The sequence below is a fragment of the Syngnathus acus genome, chromosome 21 (assembly GCF_901709675.1).
Source record: "Syngnathus acus chromosome 21, fSynAcu1.2, whole genome shotgun sequence".
Classification (NCBI taxonomy): Eukaryota; Metazoa; Chordata; class Actinopteri; order Syngnathiformes; family Syngnathidae; genus Syngnathus; species Syngnathus acus.
The window spans coordinates 6,920,463-6,937,413 of record NC_051105.1 but is presented as its reverse complement, the minus strand read 5'-3'; the positions used below and the strand labels follow the sequence as shown (position 1 = coordinate 6,937,413).

Sequence of the window (16,951 nt, the reverse complement as noted above, 5' to 3'; positions counted from 1 at the left end):
ATTATAGAACATTTCCTGGTTTCTTCTTTGTTTTTTTTCTTCTGGCAAGATGAATGTCCACAAACCACAGTCAGATTCAGTTCACCATTTTCCACAGAGCATGTTGTCATTCACGGACAACAATATAAGTAGGGATGCACCGAAATAAAAATTCTTGGCCGAAACCGAAAACCAAAAATGAGGAAACCAAGGCCGAAAACCGAAACACCGAAAGAAATGATTATGTCAGTTATTAGAACCACAGCATTTATGGCTACATGTGTACTAACCTCACTAAAATCAAGGCATTGCAATAAACCAGTTACAAAAGTATGAAAATATTGATTTAGCACTGACATTACAACAATGCACAATATAAATTAAAATTCAAAAATAAAATAAAAATAAAATGTTTAACTTGACCCCACTCGTGTACATTAAATAATAATTTACAGGCTTATAACTGACTGGCCTGCTGAAAGACTGTAAAATTAAATATGTTCTCTTATAAAAACACAAAGTGCATAAGTCAAGTGCCTTTTACATTTTGTTCTGTGTGTACAACATAAAAGTGTATCAAAACAATGGTTACCATAGCCTTTATCAACAACAAATCCACCAAGAATTGTGGATGCACAAACTTAACTTGCCTTTTCAAAAACGTCCGCCACAGACGGAGTGGGCGTGCTCGGTGTCAGTTTCCTTTTCTGTGTCGCCTTCTTCTCATATTCAGAATGGCGATCGGGATGTTTGGATTTCAGGTGATGAATTAAACCCGACGTGGAGAAACTTTTTGCAGATTGAAATTTCAGCATTGCATGTTTTGCAAATCGCTATCCGTGGGTCTTTCTCTGAGCTAGTGAAATCAGTCCACACCGCAGACATGCTGGCTCTTATCCCGTTTTCCCGCGTGCTGGCTGCGCTGTTTGCTCACGTCATCACAAGTTTCGGCCGTGTTGTTTCGGTGATTTAGGTCTTTCGGCCAAAAACCGAAAATGCACTTTTGGGTCATTTTCGGCCGAAAATTTTCGGTGGCCGAATTTTCGGTGCATCCCTAAATATAAGTACTTGTTTGGGTAAAATTAGCAAAAGTTTCTTTTCGGCTTAATAATTCATAATCCACAAATGAATATTAATCAGAAGACAACTGTGTTTCGACCAAAACATGTCAGTGAAAAGAAACGTTTTGACTTCAATTGAAGTCCATAGACCAGGTATCGAGATGATGATGTCCGTGCAAGGAGTTTTCCAACAATAGCTGAATCAGAGGAGTTCAGGAGCTCCAAGATTTTGTCTCTCGCTGGGCTAAAGGGACACCCAATGTCATTCGTTTCAAATTCTTTGGTGGTCAGACACAGGTGCCACTCTGTGCACGTGTGTGTAGGACTTCAGCAGTGTGACACTGCCGTGGTGCGACACGCCCACGGGCAAAGCACATTCTTCTGTCAAGACTCCTTCATCCACATCCCAGCACATGACTGTGGAGATGACATGGTTCTTGTTATCGCGGCCTCCTGTGATGAAGAGTTTGTTGTTGCAGGCAGCGATGGCGCAGCTAGCCCTATCGCCCAGACCTGTCACAACAGACCAGGAGTCTGACTGAGGGGTGTAGCAATATATGCTGTGCATGGCGCCACCTGTGGGGACAAAGAGGAGGACAAACCTTCATTGAATGAGCGCATTGCCTTTTACGGCCTTTTCTGTAAATTTCAATTTAGGTACAATGTTATTTTGGTTAAAACAACATGACTTTGAAATGATATTTGGGATCATAGTTTGGGGCATATTTAGATTTTAAACCTTTCATAAAGACAATACCCCAAAAATGTGTACCACAGGGCTCCGTCCCTGTCCCACATGAATTGCACTGGTCTAATGTTTACATAAAACTTGCCAACTACATAGATGCAATTCTTGAAGCTGACAGCATTGGTGCACTTGGTTTCGATGGGAATCGGCGCCCGCCGCTCCCAAATGTCCGTTCCGGGTTCCCAACGTTGAACCAAATCTGTCGCCAGCTTTCCGTTGGGCCCGCCACCGATCACGTAGATCCACCTGTCGAAGCTCGCAGCAGCAAAGGAGCTCACACCCACTGCGAGTGGCGCCACCTGCACAGATAGGAAAGCTATATGTTCTATTTTTTGTCTTTAGATACATGGACTAGGATTGTTTAACTTTACTTCCTTCAGGCCACTATGAGAGTGAAATTGAGTGCCTGCTTACCTGCGTCCAACGGTTGTGGAAAGGGTCGTAGGCCTCGACGGAATCGAGCCTACGCACGCCATCGAACCCGCCTAGTGCGTACACCCTCCCGCCTTGGACGGCCATTTTGTGCCGCCATCGGCCTGTCGTCAGAGGCTCGATTGGAATCCACTTGTCCAGAGCACCGTTGTATTTCCAAACATCCGTCTGGGTCTCTTTACCTCCTACAGGAGCATTCAAGAAACATTTTACTTACATACCTCACATGCTGTAGTGTGTGTGGCAATTTTTGTCCATTCGTCCAGAGTGAAATTTCAAATAGGTGCTGATGTTTGGTTTGAGAATGGGCCTGCTTGCTTTATATTTTTTCTGGTTTTGTGCAAGTTCTGCCACACCATGTTTTATTTGGACCTTACTCTGCATTGGGAACACGAAAGAGCCTTCCCCAAAACGTTTTTATTTTAAAAAGTTGGAAGCTGACTATTTTTTAAAATGTCAAATAAATCTAGAAGACCTCTCCTGACAGTTTTGTGGGGGCTGTCCTGTCTCTTGAAAATCAACAGTTTCTGGTGGCAGTGGTTAAAAAATATACAAACTACCGTCTCACCAGATATATAGAGTTCATTGCGAAAGGTGGTGTAAGCAAACTCCACCCATTTCCTGTTCTGAGCCTCCTCCTCCATGCCTGTTCCCGGTAGCCTAGCAACATCGAGCCTGCTGCGTCTGAGTGGGTCCAAACATGTGACGGTAGAAATGAAGCGGTCATCTTTAGTGCAGCCTCCAATGATGAGGAACACCTCTGACAGGAAGTGGCGCATGCGCGGTTTGGTTCGTTCAGAAACCACCTAAAGCAAGAAATGTAAAGAACAGTTTTGTGATCACATACAATTCCTTTGCAGCCTTGGAAGAAAAAGTTTGCACACCCCTGCTTTCATCCATATGCTGATACTAACCTCCCTTCCGGAGAGGTGAAACATGCGGGCCTCCTGCAGAAGAGGAAAGCTTTCGCTGCAGCTGCGGATGAGTTCATCACCCTCCACTTTGTCCACAAAGTACGCCGGCTCCAACAAGGGCAGCCGCACGAACGAAAGCAACCCGGCTAGTAAGTGGCGTCGCTCGTCCCGCTCGGCTCTCACCCAGCGCATGAGGCCCTCGAAAACACACTCCTCGTACTTCACGTCCAGATCGTCCCTCTGCAGGATGTTCCCAAGTGACTCGGCCGCCACTTCCACAAATTCCTGCTGCTCGACCACCTGGGAGAACTGAGAGGCGACGTAGTCCTGAGCCTTGGTCTTCAGAGTGCGAAGGTCGTAGCGATCCGCCAGGTTGAGGATGCCAATGCAAGTATCCGCTTGCAGGGATCTGCTCAGGTAGCCAACACATGCATCCACCACACGCAAAAACTACGAGAAACAACACAAACAAATACATTACAGCAATTTTAAGAAGGATAAAGAAAAAAAAATGCCCTAACTTAACCTGTTTTGTTACACAAGTATGAAACTCTTACTTCCTTTTTTCTATTGCAAACATGATCTTGCGCTACCAGTTGGGAACTAGTAAAAACTGAGTGAGTGATAGATCAGAATTACGGCATTGCTTGAAATATATTATAGACAGAAAGGAAATACATTTTTACAGCTGTAGTATTTTGTAAATCTTGTAATAATATACAAACAATGTTTTCATCAACATATTTCCATTTATTAACTGCCAAGTTATTCATTGTATCGCACTGCTGACCACAACAACTACAATATCGTTATTGCTCACCCTTTGAGGCAGCTTTAATTGACCGAGTGAACAGGAAAGAGTTTGCATCGTAATACTGTCTTCCAGTGGTGCTTTTAGGTATTGCTCACCTGAAACTGACTGGCTGCTTCCAGTACACTCTGCACATTTGAGTGAGTGAGGAGGGCCCGACTGGTGTAAGTATATTGCAGAAGAGTCCGCATTGTCTCGCTGTCCAGTCCTTTCATCTCCACCCTTTCCTCTTGACTCTCTCTCAAACCACTGCAGAACATGGCCCTGAACATAGCAAAATCCATCAAGTCATTGCCGACTGAGCCATGCTATGTCCTCGAAGTTTTTTTTTTTTTTTTCGAGCAGATAAATTGCACTTTTGAGGCCTTTCCCATCCTCGGAATTGCAGCAGTTTGCAGTCATGTCCATCCGTGGAATTGGTCCTAGAATTCTCCTAAAATTCCACCTCGACAGTTTCACTTATATAAATGTGAAGTATGCTAAGCAGGCCAATCAGAAGCAGATCTTAGAGAATTGACCTCGTTTAGTGATCATTTCAATAATTCACCATGAAAACAGTGTAAGGGCCTTCAGCTTTTATTCTTATATCCCCCCCCCCCCTTTTTTTTTTCTTCTTTTACCTGAAGTACTGACTGGCCGCAGCAAGAATGGCTCTGTGGCAAGGGAAGTCACGTCCTTGTACACACACGACCACATCAGTCAGCTCGAGGTTCACTCGCAAGTCCTCCATGCCTCTCTGCAGTGCCGCGGGCAGACCTCCATCTTCCCAGCGGTACTCTGTGCCGCACTCCTTATCTGGGCCCGCGTCCTCCTCGGCGAGAGACAAGGGACACTCTGTCATCCTCTCTAGTGAGTCGCTCATCTTTCCTCTGAAGCTCCTGCACAAAGCTTCTCTTCGGGTGTGCACCTGCACTGCTTGAAAAAAATGCACAAAATATACCGCTGTGGTTTTCTTGTAAGTGTGCTGCTGCTTCTTGCAGCTGCTTTGCAAAGTTCCTATTTCTGTTGTTACCCACTTAGTTATGTAGCAACGTTTGTTTTTAGACACTTCCTCTACTTAGATTGCGGAAATTCCCCCTATGTAAAACACGCGGGGACAAATCATTAGAGACACTATAGAGGACTTTCAAAAAGTATACTACAAAAGCCTGGATTATATATTTTAAAATTGTGTGTCACATGCGATTAGTACCAGATTTTATTTTTATTATTCTATAGTCCACATAATTATCTATATTTCTTTTGTCTTAATAATATAGGCAAATCTATTGTATTAAATGTTTCAATGAATTAATTTAACAATATCTAATGATGAATAAAAGTAAAACAAATACTTGATGCTGTTGTAATATAAAGCATACTATGGAAAAGTAAAATTACAAAAGCAGACTATTCTTTTTATGCAGTAATAAACGTGACAAATAATGTGACAAACAAATACTGTATTTTATTTAATGGTAAAAATGATGAAATGTTGATGAATATGTTACATAACCTCGCTTTTTTTTTTTTTTTTAACTTTGTTGACCATAGAATGTTTTCATTATTTAGAGAAAAAATAACATAATTTCCTGCTCCAGTTACAAAGGTTATTGTCACATCATTTTATTATAAAATACATATTGCTTTTGTAACTGTGATTTCTGAATAGCTTATAAATATCTTCCAGGTGGGTATTTTGTTGGTACTGCGATTGACTTCCTTGCCCACTAAGTGCCACTGTTGTCATTACAAACAGCCTGCAAATTATTTATTTATCTATTATTATTATTTATTAAGTATATCGTTGCAGCATTTGCTGAAAATGTCCCATTTAAAATTTCAAGAGTCATTTGATGAGTCTTCACTCCAGATTATGACATTTATTATATATTTTTATGTGTGTATTTATGTGTTTTCTGCCTTTAATCACCTCAGCATTGAGGCAATGAAGGAAACCTATGAGAAAAAAAAGAATAACCCATCACGTCCTGCAAAGTGACATTTAGTTATGAGTGACAATCAGACTTGCGTATTGTTGTGGTCAGTTTGTGGCTTTGTGCAGGATATATCTGAGACTTCCTGTAAGATGCTAACAGGAAGCAGAAGCCACTTAAAATGATGTGGGAATGCATACAAGCACAATATGTTATGTATTGACACAGTCAACAAGCTGATTCAGGATGTTGCACTTGCTTTTCTACTTATGGACTCCTTGTTTGCTCCTGTGTATGGCAACACTTTTGCACCACGGTATGTACTTCATTTCATCCCTGAACTTGAAAAAGACTGTAGTGAGGAATCGTGTTGATAACTCTGAAGATTATTTAAAGTGTGAGTATATAAATAAATAAATAATAATAAATATAATTATTTTAATTTTTTAAATAAAACATTCATATAAAACTCATATACATATTACTGAAACAATTCAGATTTTTTTTTAAACTTAATTTTTTTAAAAATCAATTCTTCGTCAATTATTTTTTCAAAGGGCTCAAAAACTGAATTTCTGCTAACTGATTGTTCATCAAAAAACCTTTATTAACTACAGGATTTGATTAATCATAATGAGATATGATTTATATTTTTTATGCCTTATTCATCTTTTACATGAGTATTTTGTCAAAATAAATGTAGTTTTCTGATAATTGTTATTATTATCATTATTATTATTATTACTTGTATTTATTACTTGTTTAATATAGATAGATAGATAGATAGATAGATAGATAGATAGATAGATAGATAGATAGATAGATAGATAGATAGATAGATAGATAGATAGATAGATAGATAGATAGATAGATAGATAGATAGATAGATAGATAGATAGATAGATAGATAGATAGATTTAAATTTCACTTTCTTTTCTGTGTTCCACTCAGGAAATGCCAGAGTGCTGACTGAGATCCAGGCAGGACCTCTGTACCGTGTGGCGGGCTCTCTGCTCTCCATATCCTGCAACACGAGCGGCTTCACCAATGTCAACTCCAGGAAGGAATTTGAATTCCGCGTCACCAAGCCTGCGAATATAATGGTCCTGAACATCATTAGCACTGAAAACCCAAGCTTTAGTTACAGTATATATCGCGAGAGAGTCAACGACATCACTTTGACACATGTATCATCCAACTCTGTCCTCTTTGAGATAAAAAGTCTTCAGAAAGACGATGAAGGGGAGTACGACTGCGCGGTGATCAACCCAGAATATACTTATGATGGAACCTACAGCGTACAAACCATTGTTAAAGGTAATCAGTCGCCATCCATCTAATACTGTCATTGTTAGAATGATGAGGCTTCAATAATTTCTTGTATCCGCAGTGATTGACGACTCCCTGAGCGTTTCGTCTGCCACCTCCAACTCGCTGAGCTATAACCAGGATGAAACGCTCACTTTAACGTGCCAAGCTTCCAGCAACACCATCCAGCATACCCATCTGTCTGTAGCCTGGTATCTCCGCAAGGAGAGTGCCGATGACGATGCAAAGCTCATTGTCTCCCTGGACAGAGACTTCACATTAAGGCCTGGCCCAGAGTATCAACAGCGCTACAAAGCGGGCTTCATAAGATTGGATAAAGTCGGAGAGGCTACCTACAGGCTGACGATCGACCGTTTGGAGCCATCGGATTCGGGCCGGATCTACTGCGAAGCTCAAGAGTGGATCGAGGATCCAGACCTGTCCTGGTACTCGCTTACGCAGAAGACTGCAGAGGAGACTACACTAGCCGTCAAAGGCAGAGGTACCGAAACATCCATCCTTTTATTTTCCATAGCACTTCGTATCTCGTGTTGCCGGTGAGCTGAAATCAATCCCAGCTGTTTTTGAGCAAGCACTCGCCAACACCGCCAACAATCATTCACAAATGTACAACTGACGATATCGTGTAAAGGCTTCAATTAACCGAGCATGTCTGTTTAGCAGATACGACAACAATCGTTATAAAATGTCATTACTTGACTAGTCCATATTTATTTGAGAGTATCAGAAACAAGTTAAAGATACATAAAAATCGTACACTGGCATTTAGAACACGTTGCTTTATGTAAATGCTGAATAGAAATGGATCTGGGATGGATCTGTGAGGAACCCCTTTAAGTGGGGTATAGGTGCCACCATCTGTTCGACATGCTGTATGAGTTGACATCTATATTTTTGCTCTTCTTCTACATTGGCTTGACAGGATGTGTGGTGTTGTTCATGTCGCTATGTTCATTTTCTTTCCTCTTTTTTTGCGGCAGAAACAGAGCCGGTAACAGACAAGGTCTCTGTGGTGGTGAGACTGTCGGCTCAGCAGACATCTCTGCAGGAGGGACAGGTGCTGCTGCTTACATGCAGTGTTGACACAGAGAAACTGGAGAGGTTTTTCTCTGTAGCTTGGCTGCGGGCAGGTGTCGAGCTGGCCCGAATAGGCCCCACGGGCGTTCTATCTGTGAACACTGAGTACGGTCTGCGAGAGAAGCAAGGAGAACTCAGGGCCAGCAGGATCGGGGACAGAGATTACCGTCTTGTTTTACAGCCTGTCAGCACTGAAGACCAGGGAGGGTACATATGCAGAGTGTGGCCCCAAGAAAGACAACATGGCGGCTTTGTGCAAGGCGAAGCCCAAGACTCCAACTCCCTTCTTGTTAGCATCTCGGCTTCAGGTGATGTTTTTATTTCCAGAATGAAGGCTGGGCCCATGCTGTTTCTGTGGCTGGTTTCAGAAGGTTTATCACCAATGATAAAACCTTTGCCACAAATATCCTGGACATCAAGACGTCCAATTTGAATATCTTGAATAAGAGTGTGGCAGCCAATCAAAATATTCTCAAAATGCAACTACCGTATTTTCCGTACTATAAGGCGCACCGGATTATAAGGCGCACCTTCAATGAATGGCCCATTTTAAAACTTTGTCCATATATAAGGCGCACCGGATTATAAGGCGCACCTTCAATGAATGGCCCATTTTAAAACTTTGTCCATATATAAGATATATACATTTGGCCCGCGGGCCGGACTTTGGACACGCCTGCTGTAGCGGCTCAATATTGGTCCATATATAAGGCACACCAGATTATAAGGCGCACTGTCGACTTTTGAGAAAATTTGAGGTACAGTGGATTCACACCGTATAAATGTCTTCCCATTGCAGCCAGTGGACTCTTGGTCGAAATGCAAAACACCGTGAATGTCAAGGAAGGCGACACAGTGACCCTGACTTGCAAAGTGCACGGCTTCAAGGACCAGCTCTCTGTCACTTGGCAGCGCAAAGTAGCGCCGATGTTCACGTTGGCCAACATTATCGGTCTGAGTCAGGAGGGCGTCGCGGAGACGCCTACTGTCGCGCTCTCGAATCTAGTCAGAGTTACGCGACCTGAGGTGGACATCTTTGTCTTGGAGCTGGATGAAATCACGCCTGACGATTCGGGTGTGTACCACTGTGTGGTTTCTGAATGGAACAGACACAGCAGGACCAACAGCCAATCAGCGAGGACCATGTTGACGGTGACCCCCATGGGTAAGTACACACGCAAGTCCAGGACAACCTGTACAATATGCTTGGTTAATTTATGAATGTCAACTGCTTGTCGTATTGGCACCCCGCTGGCATGATACATCATCAAGATGGTCGGTGCAGTCTTGGTTTACACCAAGGTTTTTATAGACTGCAGATCATGAAGCCTGTCTCTTCATTCTTACCAACGCCGACATTTTGTGTTCCAGATTCTTTTATGCGTGTGAATCTGATCAGCCGCAATAGCGTTGCGACTGTTGGAGACAACGTGGAATTGATGTGCCGTGTCAAAGGGCCACCACGTCTCCCCATGACGCTCTCTTGGAGCGTGCAGCGGAACACCTCAACCTTAGATAACATCCTGAGCGTATACTACGACGGTACCATTAGCTGGTCTGGGGAGCAGCAACGCTACCACCTTAGGGTTGACAACAAACCCAGTGAGAGGATTTACTACCTTCTCATCAATGGTGCCAGCCACAGGGAGGCGGGGAGCTACCAGTGTCGGGTGTCCGTTTTCCAGAAGAACGTGTTCAAGAAGCTGCCACCATCCAACCTGCTCATGGTCAGGGTGCGGAACCCAGGTAAGTAAACTCTCTTAAATGAATCCATGTCGATATGACTAAGGCAGATCGATTAAAAAGACCACGTGAATAGCTCAAATGATGATTTTCGATTTTGTTGAATGAGTGAAATGTCAGTCGAGAAGAAAATACTAATTACCATGCCGACGTTTGATTCAAAGTAGACCTGGTGGAAACTCAGATATAGTTAACGCAATCATTGAGGGAATGTCTGGATAATTGACTTTTCTATTGCTCAGATTAATGGCATACACATGCTCTTTTTGACAGCGAAAAGCAGAGCACACTATCATCTACTGGCAGGCTAGCCATTATCTTGTGATGAATTACTCAAGGACAATCCAACCAACCATTTTATGCACAGCCGGGAGAAAATGTCTTCCACAAATGATAGGACTTTATATTGTCCTAATCATTTTGAAGGCTTAATTGATTAATATAGTATTTCTGAATGTGCAGCTTTGGTAAAAATGGGAAAAAAAAGAAGCAACTTATTCCATTGAACACGACGAGGACTGTGATTACTGGTATTTCCGAGCAGTGCAAATTCCCACAATGCTTAAGCATGTGGTGAGCCCAGAATGAGGATAAGTTGTGCAAACATTACCTGGCTGTTGCAGCTGCAAGGAGGAAGAGCAAAGGGACTTTTGTTTTTCTGGCTGGGAATCATGCGACGGCTTTCGCCTAGCCCACATCGATGCTGTCCTGATCAACATGTTCAATATGAAAACTGATGAATGAGCTCAGCTACATATGAATTATTCTACAGCATTCTTTACTCTTGTGATTTTTCAAATTACATTACTGCCCTTAAAAAGTATCAATGATGTCAATTTGACAATGGTGATGAAAAAAAGTCCATTTTGGACAAAACCTCTTCGTTCTCTCCCCTTTCTCGTAGCGAGTGACCTCATTCTGACGCCCACCTCTGCTTTAACAAGAAATATCAACAGTGACATCACCATCAAATGCTTAGTCACTTCATCTCGCTCTGGATCTTCCCGCTACGCCGTCACCTGGATTCTACAGCAACAGACCCAAAGTGTGACCATCTTGAGCTTGGATCGAAACTCCCAAGTAACATCGACCGTGGACCAAAACCAGCGAATCAGTGGCCAGCAGACCAACGGTCCTAGTTTTGAGCTGTCCATTCGGGATTCTCGTACTTCAGACCAAGGTGTTTATGTGTGTGAGGTGATAGAGTGGCTGCAAGATCCTCGTGGTGAATGGTACCATCTCTCCCCTGTCTCTGGAACCGTTCAGCTGACACTCATTGAGCCTGGTGAGATCTTTTGTTTCATGCACCCACATTATTTTGTTCCGGATTAACGAGGGTTCCTCCTTCTTCCAGCCAATGATCTCCTTTTGGATCGCAAAGAGCAGCAGCTTCTTGTGAAAGAAGGAGACAGAGTCCATCTCAAATGTGAGCTGATATCAGGTGCATCCAGTGATTCCTGTTTCTACAAAGTCACTTGGTTCTACACCAGACTCGGATCTTCTGCGGTATCGCTTTTGGAGCTCGATCATACGGGCCTAATGAGATATCCGGAAAGAACGGGTCTTCACGGCCTGCAGCAAAGGCTTCGTCTTTCCAGACCCAAACGGAGCAGCTTCGATCTTGAAATTCAAAGCATCCACGAAGGGGATAGTGGGACCTACCGTTGTCAGGTGGAGCAGTTCCAACTCGGTCATGAAGGCCACTGGGAGCAGAAGGCTTCGGTTGACGGTGGTCCCAGCATATTGTCTGTGAACATTACAGGTATGATCATAATACCGTATTTTCCGAACTATAAGGCGCACCGGACTATAAGGCGCACCTTCAATGAATGGCCCATTTTAAAACTTTGTCCTTACATAAGGCGCACCGGACTATAAGGCGCACCATTAACGCATCATGTCAGATTTTTAATCCAAATCAAATCATTCTCCATTTTATCTTTTTTCTTTCAACTTCAGACGCAACAATACATAATAAAACAATTTATAATCACAAAATAATGATCCATAGTTTTTTTTATTCATGATTCATAGTCTTCAGCGGGCCACTTATGATTGATTTCATGACACAATGCTTTAGGCCAGTTTAAATTTAGGAATTTGGTCCATATATAAGGCGCACTGGACTATAAGGCGCATTGTCGGCTTTTGAGAAGATTTTAGGTTTTTAGGTGCGCCTTATAGTCCGGAAAATACAGTATGTCTTTATTCCTACTTTGAATTATTTCAGGCCAAATAAATGATAAACTTTATCCCAGCAGATTTACCGTGAATCTCCATTTAGTTTCACCGTCTTTCATCATTCCTGCTACCTTTTGACAGAAAACAACCTGTCCATCATGAAGGAAGAGTTGGCCTTAAACGTGAGCACATCGCAGGATTTTACCATTCATTGTTACGTCGCCAAACAATCCAGCCTGGAATCCAAGTTCCAGGTCACCTGGTTTTGGCAGGAGAAGAGAGAGACCAAACGTCACGCTGTATTCACATCGTATAGAAATTCGACTTTAAAAGACTTTTGGTTCAAGAGGCGAGAGCAACTGAGATTCGGTCACGCTTTGCCCAACCAATTCAGCCTCACCGTGTTGAAGCCCACTCTTTCGGATTGTGGTCTTTATTACTGCGAGGTGGAAGAGTGGCTTCCTTCTCTCTCCCACGGCTGGAGGAGAGCTGGAGTAGAGCGTTCTGGTTATTCCAATGTCAGCGTCTATTTGCAAGGTAACTTCACTTGATATCATGAGTCATAATTGTGAGAAACAAAAAAATCTGGGAATATAAGTGACTTTACTGTCCCTGCAGGAGAACATGAAGCTGGCTCAGGATGTCCTTCACGCATGTGGATCGGCCTTCCTGTGGCTGTTGTACTCTGCTCACTGTTGGTCATATTTGTGCTGGTGCTCAAGATGCGTCGGGCCAAGACCTGCGGAAAGAAACCAGATCAGTCTTTGTGGGTGGAGCAGCACCAACTGAAGACAAAACCCTATGTAGATGATTGTGAAGTCACATCGCAAGAGATGGAATAAATACTATAATGGCAATAGTCATATTTGTATAGCACATTGAATGCATAATGGATAGAAAGTTTTTTTTGGAATGGAATTGTTATATTTTTTTATTCTACAAAATGTAAAGAAATGGGCCCAATGCAAACGTGACCAAATCTATACAGTATTTTTTAAAGAAATCTACTCAAATAAGCAGTAATAATGCAATAATATTTCATACTTATTAAAAAAAATGACAAAATATCACATTCTCTTGTCGAAACCTTCCTAAAAATCAGATGCATATTTATGTGCGTGAACTATAAAAGCAGACTCCTTGCTCATCTGTTGGGTGCGGAGAAGCGTCTGCGATCCAAATGAAATATTGCTCTCAATGAAGGATGTGCCAACTTGACTGGGGTGGAGTGACGTGCATCTGTCGCGTGCGCGAGTGCAAAACATTTGGTCAGACGGCGTTTCGACACATGACCCGAAATGCGGTTAACAACAGGAAAAGGAGAACTGCCGGGGGTTTTTTTTTTGCATTTCAACTCTAAAAACCAAAGTTGCACTTTGAGATTTGTGTGCGTGAGAGCGTGCGAGTGCTTTCCTAGTAAAATGTATTTCTCTGTTACGGCTGTCTGCAACAGTCGACATCAGAAATGAAACAAGAAGTGTGAGATTAAATGCCCGCCTGAAGGATTTCCACTCGGGTAAACAATCTTAGCCCACTTTTATTTGACATCCTCAAACTGTCGAATGACTCGGCAGGTTATTTTCTTCAAACGAGCCACGGGGAAATGGAGGGGCACAGGGAAGTTTTTGGACTTTGCCTGCATCTGTTACTTTCAATTTTTATTATGCACTTTGCAGGCAATGTGGAAAGCCACATATTCTTAATTGCCATCTATCATTTACAGAAAACTATCAAAATTACACTGAATTCAACGTGGTATTTAAAAAAAAAAAGAAACTGCAACAAATTTTTACATCTTGATGAATTGTGTTTAAAACAGAACACTGTGAACACAAATGTGGCAAAAAATAAAATTCATAATATGACAAAACAACTTGAACAAAATGTCCCCTTAAAAGCATATAATGTATATTTTCTACTATAATGCTATTTCATAAAGGACATGCTCATTTAGTTCCATCATAGCAGATGTTCACATTTGATGGAATTGGATGAGTTTAAGAAAAATATAGTGATCTTAGTTTTTCCTTGCATCGGCTTTATCAAAGTTTAATGCCCCATCTGTGTGTGAGACTAGAATAGAAGCTATTTATTTCGTTTGAGGAAACGGGCCAAGCCTTGAAATGACTTTCATACAGAGAACAGCTCTCCTCTGATGACTCTGTATGATTCACCTCAAGGTACACACACAAAAATGAAGGGGAAAAAAAATTCTCATCTTTTGAAATATATCTTGGAATATGGAGTCTGCCAGTCCAGTGTGAATCATCTCAGATTTTCGAGTGGCTTCCTCACAGTCAGACTCATTTCTAAGTTGACCAGAGGAATCGTTGCCATGGCGATGCCTGTCACTTTTCAGAGACTAAATGAATGTGTGTGGCTTTTCACCAATAATCACCTGACAGTTGGATAATACATAAATAAATACTGGATGTGTGATAATAATAATATTCTTCTGTATATAATGTTTGATAGCTGTGCAGACAAAAAGCATGAACTTGACTTGTAGCACTCGTGGAGCCAAAATAAAAATAATTTGGGTGCAAAATATTGCATTTGACAGCAAATGATCACAATGTGGTAAAATATATGTTTTGGGCGCTATGATGGGTATTTATGTTTTCAAATATATATTATCTTTTAATGGTTATCTTCGTACAATGTAAGCTACAAAGTGGTTGGGCCACTTCGCATATATTTTTAAAAGCACCAACGCTTACAGTCAAAGCATTTGGAGAAAAATACAAGCCAAAATTCATTGAGATTGCCTCGTCCCCACATATCCACTCAGACTGCATGCAACTCTCTAAACTAGTTAGAGCAGTTTGTCTTCTCTTGTCCAGCCTGCATTATTGTTATTCTCCCCAGAGACACCCCAGCAGCTGCTGGCTGAAGCTGGTGAGTACAAAATAAAAACAACTTAAATGGCGCAATATTAAGTAATAGCCCGCTCTGCTCTTTGTCAAGTGAGCTCTCGACAAGCTTGCACCGGCCCATGATGCTTGAAACAAGAACAATTGGTCCACAGTGCCCCCTTGGGGACCAGCTTCAGCAGTGTTTCAGAGCAGAACCTGTCCACTTATCATATCCCTGTCACCGCTCTGTGTAGAATCTCTCACGCATGTCCGAACATTAGTGTGACTTTCTGGCCGTGCTGTTGCGGTGGATGTGAAGTGTCCCGGATAACAGTAAGCCTCTTCCGCCCTGTCCTGTCCCCTGTGAAAAATGCATGTTATCTTCATGTTGATAGTGACAGGCAGTGCAAACAGATATCTTTCTTGCCAGAAGAACACTGCACTGCTTATCACAAATGCAAAAAGCACCTTTTTAGCTAGTGTCATCCATGTATTGGTATTTTTATTCCCCTAACACCCAAAATAGTCAGTGTTAAACTCAAGGCCCAGGGGCCAGATACGGCCCGCCACATCATTTTATGTGGCCCACAAAGACAAATTGTGCATCGATTTAATGTGTCAATATTAAAATTCTAAATTGTCTCCACTTAAAAAAAAATAAAAATACTTTGCAATTTTTATGACCTTTCTTCTTTTTAAAATATTTGAACAGTTTTTGCTCGTGTCTGATTTCAAAACCAGTTATGCATCAGTTTGTTGAGTAGCCTATACTATATATAATACAAGGCGCTGACAGTCCCGTTGTGGCCCGTGACAAAAATGAGTTTGACACCCCTGCCCTAAATCATGAATGGTGAGAAGGTTTGACACACTGTGCCTTGCAGTGTGATGATAAGGATGCCGTAGCTCCTCTTTATCCTGGCTTCAGTTTCATCATTGCATTCGACCCAGTCTTGTTTTTTTTTTTTTGTACCTATTCAACCACATCAGCTATTGTATGGGTGATTTTTCTTCTCGTGTTGCAGCCCCCCACCACCACCCCCACCCTCTCTATTTCCTGTTACCTTCAAGTTGTCATGGCAACATCATGAGAAGTGGAAAAGAAATAATACAAACTTTGAAATACCTGCCACTCAGCTCCAGCCTGTCAGGGGAATGCTTATATTTGCCTGCCTAATCTAAATATGCAGGAGCACACAGTAGGAAGGACCAAGTCATATCAAATAGATCCATGCAGCAAACATAGCCAGTTTGATAGTGTTTACCGGCTTCTTTAGTGCACTTCTGCACATTTGACGAGCTGTACGCTTCCACCAGGATGCCATCTTTGATGGCGCATGAAGGTGATGGAGCGTCAACAGTTTTTTTTCTGTGTGATTTCCACACAGGCTTGCGTTAGTGCGACAATTCCCCCAGCCCTGTCAAATTACTTTATTGCACTTTTTATTCCCTTGCTTTGTATTAATGCAGAAACGGCTTCATCACGTGTGGTTTAGGTGCTCCTCTTCCTCCATATTACTAGCCACAAGGCTCCTGTGAGCCCATCAAGTGCCGCCAGCGTTTGTTTGTGTGCATGCGTGTGCATCACAGATGCTGTACCGCTGATGCATGTCGCTAATTAGCTGACAAACACCGCACACTTCAACCCATGGTGATATATTTACAGCACTTGATTTACAAACTAGATTTCCCCCTCTACTCTGTAAGTGCGGAATAACTATCCATACCAAATCTTTATCAGATTTATTGACATTGATTGTTTTGGATCATTTTGTGGGGAGAAAAAAATAAAGAAAGCTTATCCCAACTAAATGGCCGAGAGGTGGGATAGACCCAGGATTGGTCAACACTCGATCACCTAACTTTAAAATGTCTTATTCTCAATTTTGCTATTCTATATGTTTT

The 16,951-nt window shown here is 42.1% G+C and overlaps 2 protein-coding genes across 4 annotated transcripts; one reads left to right on the top strand and one right to left on the bottom strand.

The window, feature by feature from the left end:
• Positions 1-1,056: 1,056 nt before the first annotated feature.
• Positions 1,057-5,160, bottom strand: klhl6 (kelch-like family member 6). The gene is made up of 7 exons (XM_037239542.1): positions 4,566-5,160; positions 4,044-4,209; positions 3,135-3,584; positions 2,789-3,026; positions 2,203-2,405; positions 1,874-2,087; positions 1,057-1,616 (listed from the first exon to the last, which is right to left on the bottom strand). The coding sequence occupies exons 1-7, from the start codon at positions 4,805-4,807 to the stop codon at positions 1,312-1,314; spliced, it is 1,818 nt and encodes a 605-aa protein (XP_037095437.1). The 5' UTR covers positions 4,808-5,160; the 3' UTR covers positions 1,057-1,311.
• Positions 5,161-6,030: 870 nt separating this feature from the next.
• Positions 6,031-13,056, top strand: LOC119115229 (immunoglobulin superfamily member 2-like). 3 transcript variants are annotated; one of them, XM_037239537.1, is made up of 10 exons: positions 6,031-6,177; positions 6,813-7,178; positions 7,252-7,671; positions 8,171-8,575; positions 9,067-9,432; positions 9,639-10,013; positions 10,915-11,295; positions 11,365-11,772; positions 12,333-12,728; positions 12,810-13,056. In XM_037239537.1, the coding sequence occupies exons 1-10, from the start codon at positions 6,108-6,110 to the stop codon at positions 13,031-13,033; spliced, it is 3,411 nt and encodes a 1,136-aa protein (XP_037095432.1). In that variant the 5' UTR covers positions 6,031-6,107; the 3' UTR covers positions 13,034-13,056. The 3 variants fall into 3 exon arrangements, with proteins under 3 accessions (XP_037095432.1, XP_037095433.1, XP_037095434.1); XM_037239538.1 differs by having other exon boundaries at positions 6,032-6,177; positions 12,819-13,056; XM_037239539.1 differs by lacking the exon at positions 12,333-12,728 and having other exon boundaries at positions 6,032-6,177.
• The last annotated feature ends 3,895 nt before the right edge of the window (positions 13,057-16,951 follow it).